Source organism: Diabrotica undecimpunctata, chromosome 1 (assembly GCF_040954645.1).
Source record: "Diabrotica undecimpunctata isolate CICGRU chromosome 1, icDiaUnde3, whole genome shotgun sequence".
Lineage (NCBI taxonomy): Eukaryota > Metazoa > Arthropoda > Insecta > Coleoptera > Chrysomelidae > Diabrotica > Diabrotica undecimpunctata.
In genome coordinates this window covers 123,791,729-123,819,278 of record NC_092803.1, presented here as the reverse complement: position 1 = coordinate 123,819,278, position 27,550 = coordinate 123,791,729, and the positions used below count along the sequence as shown (strand labels likewise).

General features: G+C 29.8%; 1 protein-coding gene across 1 annotated transcript in view; it reads left to right on the top strand.

Moving 5' to 3' along the window:
* LOC140431542 (kin of IRRE-like protein 2) overlaps nucleotides 1-27,550 on the top strand; it is a 1,293,538-nt gene that overhangs the window by 1,128,036 nt on the left and 137,952 nt on the right. The window contains exon 10 of the mRNA XM_072519445.1: nucleotides 16,870-16,903. Coding sequence (XP_072375546.1) covers nucleotides 16,870-16,903 — 34 coding nt within the window. The remainder of the gene's footprint in view (nucleotides 1-16,869; nucleotides 16,904-27,550) is intronic.

Sequence of the window (27,550 nt, the reverse complement as noted above, 5' to 3'; positions counted from 1 at the left end):
TGAAGGAATCTAAGCCTGAATTATTGACTTTATCCTTCGACTTGCAAATAAACCTTCCGCTGCCTAAAGTCCTAGAACAAGCAGCGTACTACAGCAGACAGCTATATGGGCATAACTTGACAATCGTAGTGGGATATTCTAAAGCCCCATTAACGAAGCAAAATTGTTATAGCCATGTATGGTCAGAGCATGAGTATGGCAAGGGCTCTAATCAAGTGGTTTCGGCAATGTATCACAGGCTGTCTAATACTGATTTTAAAAATATTAGTGTCGTAAGATTAATGTGTGACGGATGTGGAGGCCAGAATAAGAACCAAATAATTTTATCCATGTCAAGCCGCTGGCTGTTTTAAGCTACAAAAAACCTAAAATATATTGAAATATATAGTGGATATAATATCCACTTTACTTGCAAAGTAGCCAATCTTTAAATATTTTTCTTTAATTACAACACTATTTTAATAACAGCCAAGAAACTAGCAACGAACAGCTAATTTTGAGCGGTCAAAGTTTACGGATAACAAATTTCGCGTCTCCAGGTTTTAAAAATATATATTCACGGTAAAAAATTATGATTTACGGCAATTTTGCCAGGATGGAGATTGGTTGTTTTACAAATAGAGGTCTCATATGTCGGACATAGTAGTCAATGTGTTAAAGTAAATAAACATTAAGTTTATGTCAAATTACTCGAAACATGTTTTCTATAATAGGATTTTTAAGTGGTTTTGTAAGCAAAATTATTTATTCTTATAAAGTAATGCTTTCAAGGAAGTACCAGAAGCTGTATGATTTTAAAATGTCGCTTTTAATATATAGCTGAAAGGAGCGAACTAAAGGTATTAGTCAGAACATAATTCTCACTGCTATATATGGCACGCACGTATATCTTTTCGCATCTATTCAATGCCTAATAATAGGCTAGGTATTATTGGCAGTTATATAACTGGATTGTTTTTAATTCATGGAAATTTGATAAATAAAAAATACGTAAATTTGCTTAGAGGGAACATTGCTTTTGCAAACATATCGGAATGTAGTATTTGAACGAATAGATCCACAACTCGATATACACAAATTAATATTATTACCAACAGGATTACACAAACAGTCTGGAATTTCAAAGGAGTTGTTGTTTATGCTGGACCTATGCTAACTTGAAACCAAACACTAATTGTACACTGACCTGTTGATTATACACAGAAATGATACGATCACATGTAACATATTGATTAATAAAGTTATGGATGAAAGTGGCAATCTGTCCATTCTACAAAGACAAGCTCCCCTTAATATCACAGGATATTCTCTGAAAATACAGGAATTCCTGATGGAGTTTAATGAAAAGATAGAGTTTGGTACAAATATTTCATGACCCAAGTACCACAGAAAAGTAGCGTCTGGGCTGATTTAACAACAAGAAGAAAAAAGTGACTGAACTTTTAATGCAAGACAAATATGAATTAGCTTGAGCATAGTGTCATTATTTATAAACTATTGGTGTATGATCTATGATGAAAAATTTATTTTAGTTAATTTAAAGAACAATAGTGGAAGAATGGGTTTACTGGGAGTAAAAATACGTTTGATTACTTTTGTTTTTAATTTGAACTGTTTTTAATTAGTTTATTTATTTTTCCTGGAGAAGTTAGAGTGATATCTTATTTGGTTCCTCGTACATTTCTTGCTGTTCCTCGACTTCTTCAATAATGTCTATATCTTCTTTATGGTGATAATTTATTATACACTCTCTCTCTCTCGAGAGAGAGAGAGAGAGAGAGAGAAGAGAGAGTCATCCTCATTACCTCGGCTTTTTCCTTGATGGGAGTAGACAATTTTATTCTCACCGCGTAGTAGTGGCGGTATGGGTTTTCTGTCAGTTCTTAGAATTCTTTGCAATTTTCAAATATTTTGCATATTTGCTAATCTATCTACTTTAACCTTCCTACTCTCCCGAAGTAAATTTTACATTCTTTATCTATGGGTACGGATGGACCCAGTGGATAAAACTCATAACTGTTGTGAATTAAATTCCATTTTTTTTTATTAATTCGTAGAAGCTTTTGTAGTTTCACATTATCGATGTATCAAAACTAAAAACATTTTTTTTGTAATAAAAGTATAATAAAACTTCAATTCAATGCATTCAATAAAAATTCAATTAAAATTATATATTTATTCAATGCAACTTTTACAAAAGATATCTGAATGATCAGGACAAATAAAGGGTCTTTTTCCCATTCGCAATCTTTACACCTTCCACGTTTTGGACTTTCATTTGCATTTCCACTTGTTTCAGCTACTGCATGTAAATGTATTTGGATTTTTTGTGGAACGTTTGTTGTCATTTGGCTAGTCATTTTTGTGTTAAATTATATGCCAATTCTTTTATAAAAAGCCTTCTTTTATGTAGTTTGTTCCTATTATATTGAGGATTTAAATGCATATATAACACATATGCGTTAAGTACTGCCCATGACAAGATCGTTTTTACCTTGTTTAGGCCTGAGCCTCTTCAAGGAATGGGAAACTCCTTTTTTTTTAGTACTTTTTTTGTTTTTAGTACTGCCAAATCTAAAAAAAATCGGTTGCCTGTAAAGTCGGTTTTACGGGCGAAGATTTTACGTGACAACGTCTTTTTCTCGGTAGAATATTTATTGATATGAATATTATTAAATTGCACAATAGGAACAAGGAATTGAATGAAAATAAGAATTGCACAAATTTTAACTATAGAAATATATTTTGTTTACTAAAACATTGTACATGTAAACTTAAACTTAACTAATTTCTATTTGAGTGATTTTGTTGAGGATAGGACGATGATAGGAGAAATATGAAATGAAAGGAAGTGTTTCTGCTGTAATGTGTCTTGCGAAAGTTGTAACGCCAAGAACGCTCGAGAAAGACAGAGACACAAGCACGCACCGATTCAACGCGCCTAATTATCTAGTGCTGCGCGCGCAGCGAACCAATCATGTTTGAGTGGGAGAGAGACGCAAGGCATTCGCCGGTCCGGCGGGCCTCTCTCTCGTTTGGTGACTCATCGTAACAGACGTGAGCGGGCGTTACACTTTTTCATGAGTGACTCCGAGCCACAACCTAATTTAAGACGTTGTCACGTCAATATTATAAAATAAACAAACTGACCACCTTCTAGTTCCTTTTTTGCAGGTATAAGCTGACGCTAATTTATCTGTTGTATCTACACCTTCTTTGGTTCTATTGTATTCTAAAATAATGTCTGGTTTCTTATGTTCTTGCAATGACACCTGGTCATCTAAATGCATCGAGAACAAAAAAATAACAGATTTGCCCTTTTTAGGACTATATGAAACCAAAGTCATATTCTTCTGAAATCCAAAAATTGATGACAGGGCTTCTTTACTTTTATTTGGTAAAAATTCAACTGGAATAAAAGTTTTGTTCTTTCGTAATGTTCCAATTAGTGTTAGTTTACGTTTTAATTATTCAGTCGGTAAATGGTAGTCAGTAAAAAAATTATCCGTGGTTATGTTTCGCCCAGAATTCTAAACATCTTTTATAAGTCATAAAACCACATTTCTGTCCTGATGTACGTCGCGGGGCTGATTTTCTGCTTTTCCTGTATACACTTCTGCACAATACACATACGCAGTTTTGACATCAGATAAAATCCATAATTAAATTCCATATTTCCCAAGTTTTTTTGTTGGAATATACTGTCTGAAGGGACACTTACCTCTAAATGGTACAAGTTGTTCCTCGACAGTGAGGCTTTCATATGGAACAAACATTTTGGGAAGTTGTGCTACAAATAAATCAAAAATACTTCTAATTGGAGCTAACTTGTCGTGCCTCCGTCGAATAGGTCTATCCTCTTTATTATCAAATCGCAAAAAGCGGCTTATGTTACAAAATCGTTTCAGAGACATAGTAGCTTTAAAAATGGGCCTACCATCAGAATTGCTTCAAAGTTCCTGCAGAGATTCTCCGGCACCTTTATGAACACCAGCCAGAAGAAGTAAACCTTAAATAAAAAGTTAATTTGTTTTATAACTATAATGAAAGTATTCACCTATAAAAGCTTCTAACTCTCTCAGTAATATTTCTTTTACAAATAACATTTTTTCATTACCTATGCAACCACGTACTCTGTTAGTTTCCACTAAGAGTAAATTGAGCATTTTAACAATAAAAAAAAATCTCATTGGAGATATACATAGGTTCATCGGTAATTCGTTGAGTGGCAAATCTGGTGGGACCTGACACAGGATTTAGTATATTGATGGATCTAAAGAATATACGACACAATTAGTAAAACCCACAACTTTAGTAAGAAAATATTTAGTACTCATTTATCAGCAAGCGCTTATTATTCTGTTTTTCACAAATGATTGTACACCACACTCTCAACTCTAAACTTCAAGCGATCAAGTCTGGTACAACACTAAAGATACTCGACAAACGCTTCCGAAAATAGAACCCATAAAATCTAATCGGCCTTCTCAGAGAAATAAACAAAACAAACATCACGTGTACATTTGATAATACTTCCGGGTACAGATGGACCCATAAACAACAGATGTGTTTCTTTCATTTCAAAGAAAACCAAACTGATATTTTAAAACGCAAATACGTTAAATTGTATATAAACCTTATCTTAAGGATATCATGAAACATCACGTCTTAAATTTACGATATAATAAATATATAAACATTTGAATTTTATTACTGGGTCCAGGCATACCCAGTAACAATACAAAGGTTAAATGATAGAAAACAAGAACCATAATATGTGTATTATTGACGAAGAATAAAAATAAGTCTAATAAAAAAATCCAACTTAACCGAAAGATGTCTAAAAGAGAGATGAAACAGTCTTTTAGAAAGAAAGATAGGCATTCCTCATTAGAGAGAGGGCAAAAAATTGGTTTTTTTTATACAAAATTTTAGAAGTATTTATTTACTTCTGTTATTTATAAGTTGCCTTTCAAACGATTTAAATTGTGTATCCAAATTTTTATGACGATTATACTTTGCTGGCTTATTACCTATAATTTATCTTCATTTAAACAGCAAATACTCAATTGGCTTCTCCAAAGCCATTTTTCTAACGGAAAAAACAGTAATCTTTTATTTATTTTAGCTTAGTTTCTGATTGAGTGGTTGTCTGACTACCACTAAACGCGATGTGATCAATTATTATTAAATATTTATTTTATTCTATTTTGTTATGTAGAAACTGTTTACAAACTTAAATTACAGCAGCAGAAAAAGTATCGTCTTATTCCTAATGAGTGATTTATGTTTGCAAAACGACTAATTCCACTAGATACATTTATTTTCGAGACAGGGGCGCATAAAAACTAGACAAATGAGCTGCTTGCTGCTTGACTTATTTAATCAACGACCGTAAAAGTTAAGAAACAAGTCGAAAGAACGAACAATCCAATTTCGGTCCTACCCCAAATCAAATCAATAAAAATAATGGCTTCCAAACACTAAATGTTCATAAAAAGCTGACATAAAAAGCTCCCACAAAATCAACAGCAATTTAGATGGTATATCAGCATAAGTTACAATTTCTTATCTTGTTTTTTTTTTGGGGGAAAATGGAAAAATTATGTTGTTCGGGCTAGACGGATTTGAAAATTGATTTTAATTGAAGGTTATAAGTGATTTATTATTAGGTAAAAGTATTAGACAGAAAATATAAGATCTTGATCAGCAGTCTGTAAAAATTCTTGTAATTGTACACTTATAATTGGTTGACTTTAACCTTTAGCGTCGGAGCAGACTAGATAAATGGCTTTATTTCTTTCTACCATTCAAATTAATGGAATTTATTTAAGTTAAAAAGGAATTTTGTAGAGCACTGAATTTTTTTTTCCAAGAAATATCGTATCTTAATATTTATATAATATGTAAAGAAAATATTGTTTTTCAAATAAGTTGTATTTTAATCACCCGATGTAATTCTATAACTTATATCTTAACCGTAGAGATATAATATATATATATATATATATATATATATATATATATATATATACATATATATATATATATATATACATATATATATATACATATATATATATACATATATATATATATATATATATATATATATATATATATATATATTCTTCTTCTTAAAGTGCCCTCTCCTCAATGGAGGTTGGCTACTACAATTTTAAAATCTTCTCTATCTTCAGCTGTTCTTATTAGCTGTTCAAAATTTAGCCCTGTCCATTGTCGGATGTTTCTGAGCCACGATAGTCTTTTCCTTCCTAGGCCTCTCTTTCCCTCGATTTTTCCTTTCACTATATATATATATATATATATATATATATATATATATATATATATATATATATATATATAAGAATTATATATATATATATATATTCTTTATATATATATATAAAGAAAATATTGTTTTTCAAATAAGTTGTATTTTAATCACCCGATGTAATTCTATAACTTATATCTTAACCGTAGAGATTTAATATATATATATATATATATATATATATATATATATATATATATATATACATATATATATACATATATATATATATATATACATATATATATATATATATATATATATATATATATATATATATATATATATTGTTGTGCTCTATTTTAAACTCTATTAATGATTGTGGATGTAATCTACTTTTATTAATTTTAATCAAGTAATTATCTAATTAATCAAAAAAAAATCAAACCTAAATAAATTGTATATCTCAGGGTTAAATCACACTATCAATACTTACTTTCTTTCGTAGTTTCAAAATATTTCTCAGTAGCTTCCTATTAAGCATAAAAAAAATGAATAAAATAATATACACCGGAATTTCTTTCTTTCTCTCTTTCTCCTCTTCCTTTTACCCTATCAGGGTGTCGGATTTGGGCTAGCTATTTTAATTTCCATTTACCCACCTCTTCCATTCTTTTCTGTTTCCTGCCATTATTTTCAATTCCTCGAGTGATTTTTGTTTAAGTTTTCCCGCCTCTACTACTTGCTGCATCCATTTTTTTTTCTTGGTCTGCCTCGTTTTCTTTTTCCGATGTTTTTTTTTTGCTTCATAAACTTTTCTTTTTATTCTATTGGATTGCATCCTCATCAGATGCCCATACCAGTTAATTTGTCTCTTTGCTATTTTGTTCATTATCGGTTCCTGGTTGGCCATTCTCCTAATAGTCTCGTTGCTTAATCTATCCCATTTTGTCTTTCTAACTATCCTTCTTAGATGTCTCATCTCCATGCCGGAATTTCAATTATAAATTATAAAAGTCATATATTTTATCAAACTGCAATAAATGTTTAATATTGTAGTTTATTATTTATCTACCTTTATTTTTATATGACAATTACGAAACTAGGAATCTTATTTTCTTTTGTCTCCAAATTTTGTTTGATATTAAAATTTTATTTTATCAATACTCTCTTACAAAAAGAAACTGTAATGTTGTCTAAGTAACAAATTTCCCAAGGTTAATGATTTTATAATAATGAAATGTGTAGTTCACTATGCACTGTGGTATTTAATACGCAAATCATAATTTCATGTCATAACAAAATTAAACTGACCTTCGCTGATGATTAGCCAATGTCTTCACAGACTGCCTTCCTTACTCATTCATTTCATCCTTCCAAAATCATTCCCCCTCCTGAGTTAATTTTACAACCAATCAAAACAAATTTTAGTCATGACGTATTTTCCACAAAACTATTTTCTCCTTCTTAAACATGCCATAATGGATTTCCAAAAAAAAATAATATTCCAAATATTTTAATTCTATTTTGTACACTATTCATATTTTAATCTATCTTTACAAATCGTAATACACAAGTATATTTTAACTATCTATAATGTACCCAATATCCGCACAACTCCGATAATCACTTTCTTAAAAACTAGTTATAACTATTTTTACAAAATTTGTCTTTTAAGGGGTGTTCAAAATTTATATGCTGATGGTTGAGAAATATGAAAATTTTTATTTTAAATTGAATTCTACATATGAATATGGTCTTTTAATTTCTCATGTGAAATTAGGAATATAACAATATATATATATATATATATATATATATATATATATATATATATATATATATATATAGATCAATATAGATCAAGGTCTGATTTCTCTTAATGGGGAGAGGAGATCCAAAGGGTAAATCATTTCAAATACCTTGGCAGCTGGTTAAATGTAAATTGTGACTCTGATGAAGAGATAATAACCAGGATCGAAATATCACGTAAGGCTTTTATGACCTGGAAACCAGTTTTATACAACAGAAACCTGTCGATGAATATTCGTAAGAAGGTCCTGAAATGTTATGTGTGGTCCATCCTATTGTATGGTTGTGAGACATGGACGTTAAAAACTACAATGCTAAACAAGTTAGAAGCATTCGAATTGTGGTGCTATAGACGAATCCTAAAGATATCGTGGGTTTCGTACACTTCCAATGTAGATGTTCTTCAAATGATCAATTCAGAACGTCTGCTCATAAACACCATAAAGAGGAGAAAAACAGAATACTTCGGCCATATAATTAGAGGACCTAAATACCATCTACTTCGCCTTATAATACAAGGAAAAGTGGAAGGAAACAGATGGATTGGTCGAAAGAAACTTTCATGGCTGCGTAATATTAGACAATGGTGTGGTTCCACAGTAGAAGAATTATTTCGCGCAGCAGCCGAGAGAGAAATGTTTCAGGAAATTGTAAACATGATGACGGCCAACGTCTGAATACGGACACGGCACCCAAAGAAGAAGAAGATATATGTATTCATATTAGAAATAAAACTTCAAGAACATATGTTGGTAAGCAAACACGATATTATACCAAGTGTGCAAAAAGAAGCGGGAAGGTCGAATATTTCATGAAATTTACATCGAATCAAAAAACTGAAAAACATATGACTAAATACGACCTCCCACCAAACTACCTCGTGGTAGAGTGGCAAGCAACTTTAAAATCTTAAATAGAAACCTTTAAAATTTGTTTTACAGACTTGGATTTCTTATGCAAAATTAAGCAACATTTTTTGGAGACTTTTTTTGAATTGTTGATAGATGGAGCTACAATAAAAAAAAATGATTTATTTTGACGAACCATATGCTAAATCATCGAGTTATAATAAATATTGTAGCTATAAGCATACAAAAACAAAATCAGATGAAATCAGACTATAATTTAGAGACTAGAGACTATTTTCGTGAATAAACCACGGATGACTAAAACATCTCGAATTTCATGTGTGAGTATGTGGTCACACCAGGAAACAATCAAACAACTCCACAACTCGTGAACAACGAACATTCACAGAACACATCTTCTAAGGACTAACCAAAATAATTTTGGTGCGGTACGTGACTTCTTGTTTAAAATAAAGTAAAATTGTTTACTGCTTCACGTAGAATTCTATTCTATTCTTAGCAAAAAAAAATAATGTGGTTTTCCATTTCACATTTTAACGTTGCCGTAGATTTTTGAAAAATATTAAACACGTGCTTGTTGGTATTTTATTTGGAAGTATATTTCTCGAGATGTTAGACTGTTTCCATATTTTACCTAAAGCATCAGGATAACTAGTTTTTCGACAATTAGAAAAAAATGTTTCCAATAAAAGGTACTTACTTTTTATGATGAATCCAAATACACATTAAAAAAATTGAGGGTTTCTATTTAAGATTTTAACGTAGCCTCCCTCTCTGTTCTAGGGGGTGGGGCTGAGATATCGTGTTTGGTGTTATTCGATAGATCTTTAAAAAATATTGAACACGTGTTTATCAGTTTTTTGACTCGATGTTAACTTCGCGAAATATTCAACCTTCTCGCTTTTTTTGGCACACCCGTTATATTCAAGCGTGTTGTAGGAACAAGTTTTTTGTGGTATATAACTAGAATATGCAGTGAACACGTAAAGGTTGGAATAAATTCGCTAAATCCTTAACTTAGCCATTGGGTAAAAAAAGCTTAGGCAGGTCGTTTTTTTTAACTCATATTTTTGATGACGTCATCACTGTTCGAGTTATGAGGTCATTTTCATTTTTTTTACTGATAATACCTTATTTTGACACTATTATCGAAAAGAGCACATATTTTTGTATACGAATGTCATATTTTTTTCTTACAATTAAATGTAATATCAGCACAATAAAATCATTATAAACCTACCCGTTAAGTTGTATTGGAGCAATCCATATGTCAAACGTATGTTTTAAGTCTCTAAAAGAGAATAAGTGGCACCTATATGAAGTTAAAGTGATTCATGAATTTAATGAAGATGATTTCGATTGCAAACAAGAATTTTGTAAATTAATAATGGATCGATATAATCATTCCTACTAAACTGTGTTTTCTCAGATGAGGCCACCTTCTCCCTAATAGGTACAGTAAATAGGCAAAACTGTAGGTACTGAGCACAAGAGAACCCTCAGTGGACGGTAGAAGGACACACTCAGTAGTCACAAACAGTCAACTTGTGGGACCATTTTTTATTGACGGTTCATTGAACGGTGACGGTGAAGTATTTAGACTTACTCCAACATCGAATAATTTACTTGCAACTTTATAACTACATCATCAAAATCCTTAGCTATCGGAAAATTTGCTAAGGTACCAGCAAGATGGAACACCATCGCATTACGCATGACATCTACGTGAATACCTAAATCCTAATAGATTAATGGACAGACGAGGATTTTTACAGTGGCCAGGGAGATCTCCTGATCTGTCTTACTAGATTTTTTCTTAAGGGTATACCTTGAGTTTAAAGTTTACGTTAACGTCTTAAGAGTGAATTAGGACCGAAATGAATTTATTTAATGCTGATACCCTTAATAATCTTTGGCAGGAGTTTCAACATCGTCTTGCATATTGTCAAGAGGCAAATGCTTTGCAATTTGAGTATTTAATTTAATATTCTTATGTCTTATTTCCAAAAATTAAAGTTAAAACTCTAAATTCACTAATGAGTAATATAATTTACAGAATAAATTGCAGGCAATGTCAAAGTTGTTATATTGGTCAAAGTCAACAGTGGCTTAAACAACGTGTCACTTAACACAAAAGGGACTATAACATACGAAAAAACTCTTGTACCTTAGTGAACCACTACTTGAAAACAGGACATAACTTTGACTTTAATAATGTAAAAATCTTGGAACAAGTTGATATTGTATAGAAATCGACTTTTCCTTGAAATGGTACACATTAATAAAATTCCTGAATCTATCAATTATAAGACAGATACCAACCATTTAAGTAATATCTACTACAACATACTAAACAATATATGATATAATAGATCTTAACCTTTAAAAACAAACTCAGTAATCCTTTAGTAACTCTACCTACAATTTTATTCCATTTCTAAATATCAGTATTACAATAACTGACTACGTACCATCGATTGCATTTTATAGATCAATTTACCATGTTCCTGATTCTTTCTCAATTCTCTACTATTAATTCCATCTTTCCACATTATAATATGGATAATACTGTCATAATAATTGTTTATATAACTTATTCACTAAAAATTGTACAATGCGAATTCACTCTATAAAATACCGCGGTTACCATAACTCCTAAATAAAAATCAAACAAAAATTTAAATTTTTACTCTTATAGTTGTAAATATTGAAATATTCACTTTGTTTACATATAATAATTATTCTAATAAATTAACAGTTTTCTCCTGAAGAAGTCACAAAATTGTGACGAAATATGTAGTGTCTATACATCCCAGCGCGGGGTTAAACCGAGAAGTCTCTAGTTTTTCCTCTCCATTTTTTGACCCTTTGGAGGTCTTTTTAACTTCTTGCAGCCACTATGATCTTGGTCTTCCCCTTCTCTCTCTTACTCCTAGATTCCATTCTATCATTGCGTATGTCACTGCTTCATCGCCTGCTCGCCAAATGTGACCTAACCATCTAACTTTACATTGCTTTATTTTAGTCACGATTTCTTCCTTAAGTTCTTTCTTGATATCTCCATTTGTTCTGCTTCTATATTCATTTTGCTCTGTTCTGATTGATCCCAGTATGGTTCTCATAATCTTTTTCTCCGCTATTCTTAAGTCTTCTTCATCTCTTTTGACGATCGTCATTGTTTCTCCTGCATATAATAATATTGGCCTAATTATGGTGTTATAAATGTTCATCTTAGTTTTCTTAGTCACTATTTTGCTTTTAAGTAATCTTCTGTTTGCAAAATAAGCTCTATTCGCTGATAATATTTTTTCTTTTATTTTGGACTTCCTTTCTCCGGTTTTGCTTATTGTAACTCCTAGGTATTTACTAGTATTCTACTTCTTTAAACTCAGAAATTCCTATTTTGATTTTTTCTGTCATTGGCTTTTTTCCTAATCTTAATATATTTTTGTCTTTTCTTGATTTAATCTTAGTCCCATTACCTCCCCTTTTTTTATTTCTTCTAGCTCTTTCATTATTTTCCTGTTCTTTGCAATATCGTCTGCATATGCGATTATTTGACTACCTCTTGTTCTTAGATTTCCTTTATTTATATTTCGTAGTACATATTCTAAGGCTATATTAAATAGCGTTTTTGATAAGACATCTCCTTGTTTCATCACTTTGTTTATACTGAATTCCTCTGTCTCTTCTCTTTGTGTCTTTATGCTAATTTCTGTAATTCTCATTGTCATTTGTATTAATTTTATGAGTTTACGTGGAATTTTTAATCTTTTAAGTACTTTCCCTTTAATTAAATCAAATGCCTGTTTGAAGTCTACGAATAACATTTCCAATTCTAATGTACATATATTCGTTTGCTTTTTCCATTATTTGTTTTATTTTGTGTATTGCATCTATTGTGGATCTTCCTTCTGTGAATCCACATTAGTACTGTCCTGCTGTTTTCTTTGTGATTTCTGATAACCTCCGTTTATTATTGATGTCAATATTTTAAACGTTGTATTTAGTAACGTTATTCCTCTATAATTTTCACAAATTGGTTGGTCTCCCTTTCTATGTATTGTTATGATCTGCCCTACCTCCCAGTCCCCTGGCATTTTCTCTTCTTACCATATATTTTTCAATAGTGCCAGTATTTTTCGTCTCTGCTCCCTTCCTCCGTATTTTATTAGTTCCATATTAATTATTCCATCTTTACCAGTGGCTTTTCCATCTTTGCTTCTCTGTATTACTTCCTCCAATTCCTATAATGGTTCTTTTGAAATTTCGATGTCTACTTCATCTACTTCGTCTGATTCTTCTTTTTGTACCGTTTCCTCCTCGTTATTCATATTTTATCCTGTTGTTTCCTCCGTCAAGAGCTCTCTGTAGTAATCCCTCCATACTTGCTTGTATTCTTGATCCTCTATTATCACTGTTCCCTCTTTATTTTTAATTCTGTTTGTTTTGCCTTTGTATTTTTTGTTTTGTTCTTTAATCTTTTTGTAAAAATTTTTTGTATTTCTGTTTGTTCTTTCCTGTTCCATTTCCTGCATTTTTTCGTCTACCCATCTTCTTTTATTTTGCCTTATCACTTTCTTGGCATTCTTTCTTAATTTTTCATATTCTTCTCTGTCTTCCTCTTTATCTGTTCTTAGCCATTTAATTCTGGCTTTCACTTTTTTTCCTGTTATTTCTCTACATTCTTGGTTTTTGGTTTTATCCTGAATTTACCTACCTACATATTTGCACCTTCTTCTATTGATTCTTTGGTCGTCTCCCATTCTGTGTTTATATCTTATGCTTTATATTTCTTATTTGAACTGTTACTGCCTCTTTATATTTTTTTCTTACTTCTTCATTATTCATTTTAATGACATTTCAGTTTTTATGTTGGTTTTTCTGTTTTGTTTCAATTTTAACTTTTTGTCTTATAGTGGCTGTGCTGTGACCATGTAGTGGTCTGAATCTACACACGCCCCTCTAAATGTTCTTACATCTTTTATTGACGATTGTTTTCGTCGATTAATCATTATGTGATCAATTTGACTGTATGTTTTTTGATCTGGTGACCTACATGTTACCTTATGGATTTTATGGTGTTTAAATTTTGTTAAGCTTATTAACAAATTTGTTCTTGTTGCTAGGTTACATAGTCTTTGCCCATTGTCATTCGTTTTTTTAATATATTGTATGCTTTCCTTCAATTTGTTGTAAAAAGTCCTCTTTTCCAATCTGGGCATGGAGGTCTCCTAGTACAAATATGACATCTTCATTGGGCATTTTTTCTATTTCCTCTTTGTCCCTATCATAAAAGATTTATTTTTTGTCTGCATTGTTTATTTCTGTAGGGGCGTATAAGTTCAACAATAATTCTTCTTTCAACACAGTTCTTTCCTTCTGAGTATAACACTGTAAAGTCTTGTTTATCAATCTGACCTTGTCCCTCTCAACGTAATTCCTGCAGTGCTGCCATATCTATTTTACACTTTTTGAGTTCTTTTAAAATTTCTAGCATTTTTCCTGGGGCTAGCATAGTTCTTATGTTCCATTTGCTTATTTTTAACTCTTTATTTTTTTGTCCTGTTGTCTTCGTCTTTTATTTTTGTTTTCTTGTCTGTCTTTTTTTATTTCACTTTTGTTGTACATGAGTTTATCTGCAGTCAGTTCCTATTTCTTTGGCCCGTCGGACAACGAATAATGTATCCTCTCCTCCCTTGCTAGTTTTTTTAACCACCTCCAGGAAAGTCCTCCAGCTGGTAGGTGTTCCTATTCCATTTCCTTTCTCGACCATCTATTATCAGTTTGTTGGCTTTAATTTGGACATGTTTATCTTTCTTTATTTCATCTTTTGTTATTCTTCGCATTTCCTTCTGTATTTGTAATTCCTCAATCGTTAGATCATTGTGGATATATATTTTGTGTTGTTTCACTTCTTTAAGTTTACTTTTGTTTTCCATAATTTTTGTTTTTTCTTCTTTGTTTGGCAGTCTAACTAAACATGTTTTATCTCTTAGTTTTACTGCTTCTATATTTACGTTAATATTCAGTTCTTTTGTCATAAAATTTCCTATTACTTCTTTTAGTGTTCTTCTGTCTTCTGTTTCTATTGTCATTCCCTGTATTATCACATTATTCTCTTTTCTTATTATATTCAGCCTTTCAAGACGTCCTTTTGTATCATTTAGATTTTTTTGATTTGTTCATTTTCTTTCCGGATTTCACTATTCTCTTGTTTTAGTTCTGCTAGTTCAGTTCTGAGTTGCCTCATTTCTTCTCTGTATTGTTTTTGTTCTGTGTTTACTTCTTTTACATCAGTTTTTAATTCTTGAAACTCTATTGTTAAATTTTATATCATATTTAGTATTTGATCTATTTTGTTTTCATCTCTGTGACTTTTAACAGGACTTCTTTGTACTTTTTTATTGGGGCCAAATAGCAGATACTCTTCTTCTCTATTTTTTTTTTCGATTGTCATCAGATGTAATATCATCTGAATCCATATTTCTACTGCTACTACTCGCGATATATTCACCCTCCCCCCTCAACGCGTCGAATGAAGATGGTTCTCTCAAACAGTAGCTTGTAGTAATTTATTTTCACGCTTTCTTCCTTGATAAATTAATTTCCAATAAAATTAATTGTCAGTTACTTTGGAACAGTGCACGTGATGGTGCAGGTTAATATTTGTGCAATAAATTAACAAAACCTAAGGGATACAAGTGAGTTTGCCCTTTGTTTCAAGTTTTTAGTAATAATTTAGCGTAGAAAAAAGTTGTTCAATAGGCATATTGTGTGATCAGATTTTAATGTTCTTAAGCATCTTATTGGTGTTTATTAGAAAAACATGTTTTGTACAAAATTGTTTACATGTCTTACTAAAAATAAAACTAAGTTGATCATGGAAAATACGAATCTTTTTGAAGACTCGGATCAGTGGGTTTGGATCGCTTAAATTCCCAAGTTAGTAATGCACGTCAGTAAAATAGATACTGGGAGGTTACCAACCGCACCATCAATCTCCTAAAGTTATACTCGAAGGGAGTAATACAAATAAAATTTTAGTATATCAGTATTCGGTATACCTAAAATTTTGTTTGTATTACGCACACACAATTTTTTTATGTCCGCACACAAAACTGGATACCTACTTATGAATTATTATCCTCTTAAGGAATGTGGCAGTCGTATACCCATAATCCGGATCTATGATCCGCTTCGTTCGTAAATGACGCATAACTCGTGTTTTTGATTTGTCGTAGTATTCCAGCGCTTCATAGTTCCATCACTCCGTTTTCTTATATTATCGACACAACTTAATATCTGATTAACCAACATAATTAAAATTATGTTTTGATTTAATTGTAAGTCTTTTTATTTTTGGATTATATTTTTAGTTCATTCTGTTGAAGTTTGTTCCAAATTTTAAATAATACCACTGATTAAGTAACATCAGATTTGCTTTTATTTGGCATATATTGCCTTTTAAAACCTTTGTTAATGAAATATTAAAAGCAACTTAGCGCAAAATTTAAAAAATACTGGTGATTTACAAATTGTTATTATCGTGGGTAGCTTTGATCCTATATTCCATCTGGTTGACTGAAATTCGTATCCTATTTGTTAAGTAATGGTTTTAATATTAAAAGAAACGATACGAAACGAATGTTATTCGGCCTTTTAAACTGCAATGTATCCCGAATATAAATTAACTTAAATTGTAAAAATTAACCCGAACCGATCCCTTTTTAAATTTACAGTTCACATTTTTGGGTACTACTAGGACGCATTCTAACAGATTTATTATAGAGATCAATCGCTACGGTCCGACCACAATCACATTTCCGCAAATTCACTATATCCTCCCCAATATTTCATTAGAGAATGGATCATTAGTTCAAATGTACATTCATGTTTTTCGATTTTCAGGAAAGGGCGACTTCAAACCTACAGAGATAGATGGGTGAGTACCTACAGTATAATTTTGATAATCCTCGATCGTTATTTACCCCATTTTGCTCGATAAAATCGGCATTCTCGTTGCTAAAGTCAGATGCGGATCAAATTTATAGGATTAGTGGGTATTAGTTTACCGTGTGGAGAAAATAAAATAGAGTTTTGAAGGATGTTTTAATAGGGGGATCTTTCTCAATATTTATTTAATGATTCTATAATAAAACAAGTATAAATTATACTGGTACATAGATTTTACAAACAAATACATTATACGGTCTTAAATGCGGTTTCCAAAAGAATTCTGTTCAAAAAAATATATATTATTGAGTTAAGATATTTTACGAGGATCGTTTTAAAGAATTGGATGAGAGACAATGTATTTACCAGTTTACGAAAAACATTTTCTCCTTTTTCGAATATTTTTACTAAAACGTGTATATATATAAATTAAATTTGGTTGTTTTTTAGTTATTAATTTCTTTGGGTTTTAAGAAATGTACTTAAGATTTGTGTACATTTAAAACAACGAAATTTAGATGTACTAGTAAAACATAGTTATGAGAAACTGTGTTGTGTTCCACAGTTTTCCTGTGACTGAACTCCTTCCGGTTGGGATCAAAGAAATGAGTGATACCGTATGGTTAGTTCCCATTTCTTACCGTACTATTCATTCGTCAATCAATCAATTCAACTGGAGTATTGTAATTTAAGTCGCAGATGTATTTTTGATTTTAAACTGCTACCATAAAACCTCTTTAATGCTTCCTCCTCCTCAGTCCTAATCCCTTTTGGGATGTGGTGACACCATCAGGACTTTACAGTTTTTTCACGATTTCCTTCCATCCTTCCCTGTCCTGGGCTAGTTTTTCGGCTTCATGTAACCCTTTAATGCTTATATCGAAGTAAATGTGCTGGCCTGCAAAGCAATTTTCGTTGGTGATATGATCAGTGATAAACTAATTATAATCTACATATTGTGGAACCGTCTTAGTAATAATCTAATATGTCTTAGTAAAATGAGTTCAATATTGTAAATATACTTTACAGGTATGGATCAAGAAATCAGAAATATAGTAATCTTAAATCCATAATTGGTTATACGACATCTTTATGTTACGCTTACCTTACCCAATATCATTTCAGCACTATTACTTTAACAGACTGACTGAACTGAATATATATATATATATATATATATATATATATATATATATATATATATATATATATTGATATGATTGGTGTTTAAAGAAAATAATTTATAAGTTATATACTAGATAATTTTAGATATAACAAGTATTTGGTTATTTTAAGAAGTTATATACTAGAGAATTTAATAAAAATATATTTATGTGAGGGCATTTTTAAGAAATTAGCATATAAAAAGTATTTTTTTAGTAATTATGATGTTGTAGATATATTTAAGTGAGCCATGTGACTAGGCAACCAGATATACATACTCTGAAGTGACGTTTAAGAATAATTACGAATATAAAGTGGGGTTATAATGATAATATGTTGTTTAAAATGTGTAATTTATTAAATTAAAATGTTTAATTTATATAAGTTACTGATTTAAATGTATACTCTGATCTGAAAAGCCTAAATGCCAACAAAATTATTAATAGAAAAGTATGGAATTCTCTAGATCACCGGAGATGGCCTTGTTTGCGAAATGAGTTTTTTTAGTATGAAAATTAGTTAGAGGCAGTCAATCAGTTACAATTGTTCAATATAGTGAGTTAAATCAATATTAAGAAACAGTATAAAGAAAATAACATTCAAGATTAAAAATTATGTTATGTATAAATGATGATAATGGAAGAAGTATTAATTGAATATTAAAATTAAATGATATTTTGGTGATTGGATATTGATATATTGAAAAGAAGAATAAAAATAAATGCTGTTGCTGGTTTGCTTGGTGGTTTATAAATGCTGTGAAGAAAAATATCTTAAATTGGTGGAAGCTGATAATTGGAAAAAGTAATTTCACAAAAACAGGGATAACCGAAGCTGAGAAGAAGACATTTGAGTGGTGATTATAATCTATATAGTGGAAAACAGTTCATTTAGGCATTCAGTGACAGAAAGGTACAAAATTTTGTTAATATAATTTAGTTAGTGTCATAACAATTTCAATTTTGAAGATATTTTGTTTAAATTTTACATTGTCTATAGAATTTAATTAGTTTCATAAGAATTTCAATTTAAAGATAGTTTATTTTAAATTTACATTGGCTAGGTTAGATATATATGTGTGTTTTATAATAGATATAATAAAGATAATTTAAAAAAGTACTTACAAACTAATTCTTTGAGAACCGCGATAAAAACCCTATATTATTAAAAAATACTCATTGCTCATCATTTAAACAAACATCATAACAATTTGGCGCCCAACGTGGGGCTCTCTATTTAAAAGAATTAGTTTGGGAAGATAAGTGCTCTCATATAATTAAATTAATTATCAGTAGAAAGAAAAAATTATAGATTTTATTTTTAATTATATTTGAACAAGTAAAGTCTCAAAATGTCTCAAGGAAAGAAAGGTACAAGAAGCAAAAAGAATGAAGAAGATGTGAAAGTAGAAACACAACCTATACAAGAGGAGAGTTTAGTTCAAGTTCCACAAGATACTGCAGAAATGAATCCAGAAAGAGAGGAAAATGTCAATATGGCAGCTTTGATGTCATTAATGATGCAGATGAACAAGACAATGGAAGAGAATTCAAAAGAAATCAAAGAAGACATGAGAAAAATAGAACAAAAAATGGAACAGAATTCAAAAGAAGTCAAAGAAGACATGAAAAAAATGGAACAGAAATTGGAAGAGAATCATAGAAAATTAGAAAAGAAAATAGAAGATAATAATAATAAAATTGTAAAACAAATGGAAAAACAAATGGATAAAAAACTTGAAGCTGCAGAGAAAAAAGTAGCAAATGAAATAAAAAGTATACGGAATGACTACAAGAAAAGGATAGAAAAATGAGAGGACAGAAGTAAAGAGGATTATTCAAGATAATAAGATAGATATAGAACAGAAAATAGAGTTGCAGAAATGTAACTTAGAAGTAAAGATTAACGAAGACAGGAGAAACGCAGAAGAAAAATTAGAGGATATACAACAAAATATCCAAATAAATAGTAATCAAATAAGAAATGTGGAACAGAGAATAGATGATATTTCACAAATGAGAGACATAGGGAGACCTTACTTAAATTTAACAAATGAGACTGGGATTAAATTCTCTGGTAATATAAAAAATTTGCATCCTAGAGTATACATAAATAGTTTAAAACATAAATTAAGATTTGTGAATAATATTAATGATATTAAAGATTATATTAGAATGACATTAAATGACAATGCAGCAACTTGGTTTGCTAGTATTGAAAATGATTTAAATAATTTTCAAACATTTGAAAATAAATTTTTAAATTATTATTGGGGTGAACTAGAGCAAGCTAAGTTTAGAGAAATTCTATATTTTGGAAAGTATAATCAAAATTTAAAATCAAATATGGTAGATTATGCATTGAAACTGATAACAGTTGCAAAATATTTAGAACCACCGCTTAGAGAGGATGAAACGGTCTTAAATGTATCTAGACATTTTGATGCTGATGTTGTGCAAACAGTAACTGTACAAAATATTCAAACAATAGAGAGTTTTATTAATTTTATTCAAAGAATACAAAGAGGTAATATAACAAGTAATAATAATAACAACAAAAAAAACAATAATAACTTTCAATATAATAAAAATGATAATCAACAATATAGACAATCATATAACAATAATACTAGGTATGGTGATAGTTTACAAAATTTTAATAATAATAACAGTAATCAAAATATACAGAACTTTAATAACAATACTAGTTATAATAGACAAAATTTTAATAATAATACTAATTATAATAGACAACATTTTAATAACAGTACTAATAATCATAGACAAGATTTTAACAATAGAAGAAATACAGAGCGACCTAACTATAACAGACAGGTAAATTGTGTTCGAAGGAATAGAAGCTGCGAAGACAGGGAACGAAGTAGTACAAGGCAGGAAAATGTGAGTAGAAGTCATAGTAGGGAAAGACATAGGACATCAGATCCAAGTGGTCAGATACAATCTGACAATTCTAATAATCAAAATTTTGTTCAGTAAACTTTCTGAATTACAAGTTAGGCCATTGCTATTATGAAAAACCTTCTGAATTTATTTCTCTAGATGAAGATAAAATTATTGAATCTATTAATTTAATTTATATAAATGCTTTGGCCAACAATAAAATGATTAAAATTATGATAGATACTGGTTCAGAAAGTACTTTATTCTCGGAGAATTTTATTTTTAATAAATTAAAACTATCAGATATAATAAAGATTCCAAAAATTAAAATTGTTGGTGCAAATAATAAGAAGTTGGGTGAAATTGATAAACTAGCCAATTTTAAAATTAATATTCTTAATAAAGAAATTAATATGCAAGGATTTATTGTCAAGGATTTATGTGTTGATATATTAATGGGAAATGATGAATTGGAAAAGAAGAAAGTAAAGATAGATTTTGAAGAAAAAATGGTAACTTTGGAAGGGCAAATAATTAAATTTATGCAGAAAGATGAGGTGGAAGAAGGAATAAGAGTTGATAGGATATTATTAAAAGAAAATAATGATGTTTATGAAGAAGAAATGTATTTTGATGATAGGGAAATATCCCAAAAGAATGTAAAGAATAATTATTGTAGTGAATATTTAAGGAATGGAAATTTTAAGCAGATGGATGCCTACGAGGTGGAGTGCGTAAAATTGGAAGCAAGGAATAATGAGTACATAATGAAGAATAATTTTATTTGTAAAGAAGAAGATGTGATAAAAGTTAATTGCCCTGAAGAATATAAATCAATAGTCGTTTCCATATTGCAGCAACACAAGGGACATGTCAATAAAGAAAATAGAATTGCACAAAATTATATCCATAGTATAAAAGTTAAAGAAGAAAAAGATTTTAAAACAAAATCATACCCAATACCATATAAATACAGAGAAGAAGTAAACAGAACGATTAATAATATGTTAGAAGATGGAATCATTGAGAAGGCAGATACACGTTTCATAAACCCAATAGTAGTAGTACGTAAAAGATCAGGTGAAATCAGGTTATGTTTGGATGCAAGGAATATTAACAAGATCACTGAAAAGCAATTTGAAGCACTAATGAGTATAGATGGAATACTAGGAAGAATTACAGGAATGTCATTTTTCACTAAAATTGATTTACAGCATAGCTTTTGGTTAATACCTCTAGAAAGAAAAAGTAGACAGTATATAGGATTTCAGATAGATGGAGTAGTATATCAATTCAAAGTAGTACCATTTGGACTTCAATCATCTTGCAGTGCTCTATGTAGATGTCTTCATGATATTTTGGATCAATATGAACATTTTGTAATTCACTACATTGATGATATCTTAATTTTTTCTAAAACGGCTGAAGATCATGAGAAACACCTAAAAATTATAATAAATAGATTAGACAAAGTTGGACTAAAAATAAATCAAGAAAAATGTACATTTTTTCAAAAAGAAGTAATATATCTAGGTTATAAACTTAACACTAAGGGAATCGAAATGGATCCAGAACGGACACAAGTCATTCAGGAATATAAAACACCACACAATTTAAGAACTTTAAGAGGATTTATTGGAATAATTAATTATTATAAAAGGATGATACCAGATCTAAGTATAAAAGAAATTCCATTACTTGAACTACTGAGAAAAGGTGTAAAATGGAGATGGGATCAGAGAAGAGAACTAGCATTCCAAGAAATTAAAAACATTTTTCTGTCAAATTTAAAAATATATTATCCTGACTACACACAGCCATTCATATTAAGAACAGATGCATCCATAGAGAGATTATCAGGGGTATTATTACAAATACATGATGGGGTCGAATACCCAATACAATTCATTTTAAGAATTACAAAGCCACATGAAAAGGGTTACTCAGTTTCAGAATTAGATCTAGCAAGTATTATACATTGTGTCACAAAATTAAGATTTTATTTGTTGGGTAATGAATTTACAATAGAAACAGATCACCAAGCTTTAACATCCATATTAAATAACAAATATGGAAACAGTAGAATACATCGGTGGAGTCTAATATTGAGTGAATACTCCTTTGAAATCAAATACATTTCTGGAAAATCCAATATAGTGGCAGATGCTTTATCAAGGTTAGAAAATACATCACAAAAAGGGCAGCGAACAATAAAAATTGGATTAAATGAATTAGTAGAAAGTACAGGATTATATTCTAAAGAAGAAATTATAAGAGATCAGATCAATTTGAGTGAAAAAAAAAGTCTTTAAGAAAGATGGAGTTTATTATAAAATAATAAATGGCATAGAAGTATATGTAATAACTAGAACTTTAGCAAGGAAAATATTGAAAAATTTACATAATAATTACATGCATATTGGTTCAAGAAAGCTATGGATGCTATTTAGGGACAATTATTTTGCAAAGAATGACATAAGTATAGCAAAAGAAATTACTACCGAATGCCAAATATGTCAAATAAACAAAGAAAAGAATTTCAAAAACCAGAACACATATAGATCTAATGTTGTATATAAAAAACTAAATACAGTGTCCATGGATTTTATTTCAAATTTAGTTCCAAGTCCAACAGGAAAAAAACATATACTAGTGATAGTTGATTTATATACAAAATTTATTAAACTATATCCCTGCTCAAGAACAAATGTTAAAACATTGAAATTATATATTAATCAATTTTTCGAAGAAATAGGACCATTTAGAAATTGCATAATAGATAATGCTACATATTTTAACAACCAAAAATTTCGAGCATTTTGTGAGAAAAAGGGAATCAACATTCATTTTACAAGTATCAGACATCCTCAGGCAAATCCTGCAGAAAGATATATTAAAGAAGTTATAAAATATTTAAGAATAGTGTGCCAGAATCAACACGAAACGTGGCAGCAACATATACCACAAGTAGAATATTTTTTAAATAATACACATAATTTAAATACAGAGGAAGTACCAGAATATTTAATGTTTGGTCATATAGGAAACAGAAAATGGATTAGTGAATATAATCAGGATATGTTAGAACAAGTAATGCAGAAAGTGAATAACCGAATTAGGAGGAAAGCTGAAAAATATATCAGAAGACAAAATCGAAAAATAAAAAAACCAATCACATTTCAAAAGGGAGATAAAGTGTTAATTCGTTCACTAGAAAAAGTAATGTTAAAGAAAACCGTTGTAAGAAATTACAACCAATGTTTGAAGGTCCATACAGAATTGAAAATCAGAATGAACTAAATAGTTATGTGTTAATAGATGCAGAGAACAGACTACGAGGCATGTTCCATATCAACGACATCTTTAAGTATTATGAAGAGAATGAATAATGTTTTCTATACTTTTAACATTAATAATAACAACTGTTACTGATATATCCATTTTATTCAATAAACTTGATTTGTTAAATAAATGGTAGATTTCATTATTGTGAATCAATTTGACATCATACTTGTAGTCTTGTACATATGGAAATTATTTTGTACCCTAAAAATCATAATTTGGGGTTAAATACAAAATTGATTTTATAAATGTCTTTCTAATATAATAAAGTGTAAAACTTACCAATTTATATGGATGAAAGCCTTTTGAATGGAAATAATTCCTAGATTTGTATCCTAACATCCATGGTAAAATGTAGTAAACACAAAAACTTCCATTTGACATGACAGTTTGACATAGACAGTGAACAGGGATGTATCTAATAGAACACATTTTAAATAAAAAAAAATTGAATTATTAATTTACTAAGGTATGTAGATAAGAAAATTAATATTTAAAAAAATAATAAGTAAATTATTTATTTTAAATATTATTTTGGGGTATTGATATGATTGGTGTTTGAAGAAAATAATTTATAAGTTATATACTAGATAATTTTAGATATAACATGTATTTGGTTATTTTAAGAAGTTATATACTAGAGAATTTAATAAAAATATATTTATGTGAGGGCATTTTTAAGAAATTAGCATATAAAAAGTATTTTTTTAGTAATTATGATGTTGTAGATATATTTAAGTGAGCCATGTGACTAGGCAACCAGATATACATACTCTGAAGTGACGTTTAAGAATGATTACGAATATAAAGTGGGGTTATAATGATAATATGTTGTTTAAAATGTGTAATTTATTAAATTAAAATGTTTAATTTATATAAGTTACTGATTTAAATGTATACTCTGATCTGAAAAGCCTAAATGCCAACAAAATTATTAATAGAAAAGTATGGAATTCTCTAGATCACCAGAGATGGCCTTGTTTGCGAAATGGTTTGTTCCAGAAAATTCAGACATGTATTTAATAGAACAAATGGAACATGATTTCTTACCATATGGTTCTAACACATCCAAAAAGATATAAATACCCGGTGATTTGGATTCAAAGCAGTCAGAAAGTTTAAGTCAAGCAGTCAGAAAGTTTAGTAAGAAAGTAGATTCAGTTAGTTATGAGTTTTTTTAGTATGAAAATTAGTTAGAGGCAGTCAATCAGTTACAATTGTTTAATATAGTGAGTTAAATCAATATTAAGAAACAGTATAAAGAAAATAATATTGAAGATTAAAAATTATGTTATGTATAAATGATGATAATGGAAGAAGTATTAATTGAATATTAAAATTAAATGATATTTTGGTGATTGGATATTGATATATTGAAAAGAAGAATAAAAATAAATGCTGTTGCTGGTTTGCTTGGTGGTTTATAAATGCTGTGAAGAAAAATATCTTAAATTGGTGGAAGCTGATAATTGGAAAAAGTAATTTCACAAAAACAGGGATAACCGAAGCTGAGAAGAAGACATTTGAGTGGTGATTATAATCTATATAGTGGAAAACAGTTCATTTAGGCATTCAGTGACAGAAAGGTACAAAATTTTGTTAATATAATTTAGTTAGTGTCATAACAATTTGAATTTTGAAGATATTTTGTTTAAATTTTACATTGTCTATAGAATTTAATTAGTTTCATAAGAATTTCAATTTAAAGATAGTTTATTTTAAATTTACATTTGCTAGGTTAGATATATATGTGTGTTTTATAATAGATATAATAAAGATAATTTAAAAAAGTACTTACAAACTAATTCTTTGAGAACCGCGATAAAAACCCTATATTATTAAAAAATACTCATTGCTCATCATTCAAACAAACAATACATCATAACAATATATATATATATATATATATATATATATATATATATATATATATATATATATATATATATATATAAGACATTAAGACATAAAAGAAGTCATTAAAAAACATCAAGAAGACCGTACGGAGCAAGTCATAGAGAAAAGTCTCAAATGCACCAAACCGAAACTAGGAAAGAAAAACATAATAACCATTAAAAATGAACAAGGACAACTAGAAGAAAGTAAATTTAATATAGCAAACTCAATTGAAAAGTTCTACGCCGATATGTATCGTTCCAAAAACTATCCTCCTAACTCCTTAAAGCCAAACTTGAAAAGGCAGATAACAAATGTTAACTCAGAAGTGATGCCCGAAATAAGCCACAAAGAAATAGAAACGTCTTACAAACAACAGAGATGAATGGCGAGAATTAGCAATCCGAATAGAGAAAAGGGTTTAAAAAAAAAAAAAATATATATATATATATATATATATATATATATATATATATATATATATATATATATATATATATATATATATATATATATATATATATATCTTAAAAATCTCAATTACACCTATTCCTAACTGTCAACAACATATGTTTTTATACATTTTCTGAGTTCCAAACTTCAGTAGACATTTTAGGATTTTTCGATGTCGCACTAAATATTCTAGAATTTTAATACTTCTGTTTTGTGAAGGGAGTTTTTCTTTGTGGGATAAATCTTACGAAATTTTCGTAACACTGCTCCCTCCTTTATAGTTATTCGCCTCGAATAACTGGTCTATCAGAAACCGATTGAAGCTAACACGGTGGATCACTTCCATAGTATTGAGGTAATCTCTGGATACGCAGTACCTTGGGTTTACTTCTAGATGAGAATTAGGTGCGGTAGATTAGATTGTTTATTTTCTGCAAGTCGGTGTACGGGCCTTTCAAATTTTGTTGAAGTTTCGGACAAAGTCCTTTCTTACGTGTGGGATTGTATAACCAGACTGGGTCACTTCTTTCGAATGTTGTACATGTAACATGCCTGTCGAGCCTAGCCTTGGCTTCAGCACTTTGAAATTTAAACTTTTACGAACAAATTTTCGATGTACGTCAGTGATGAACATTCTTCTTCGGGAAGCTTCATTTCTCTTTCAGTGATCCTCATCGAGAATAACCGGTTGCTTCATAGTGGAACTTCTATAGGCTAACTGGAATAGAGGAATTAAAATATCCCAATATTGTTTATTATCAGCGACAAACATTTAAGGTATTGACAAACGGTTTGATTATGTCTTTCGACCATTCCATCTGATTGGGGGTAGAGAGGCGTAGTACAAGTTTTCTTAATAGCCAAGATTTTTATGAATTATT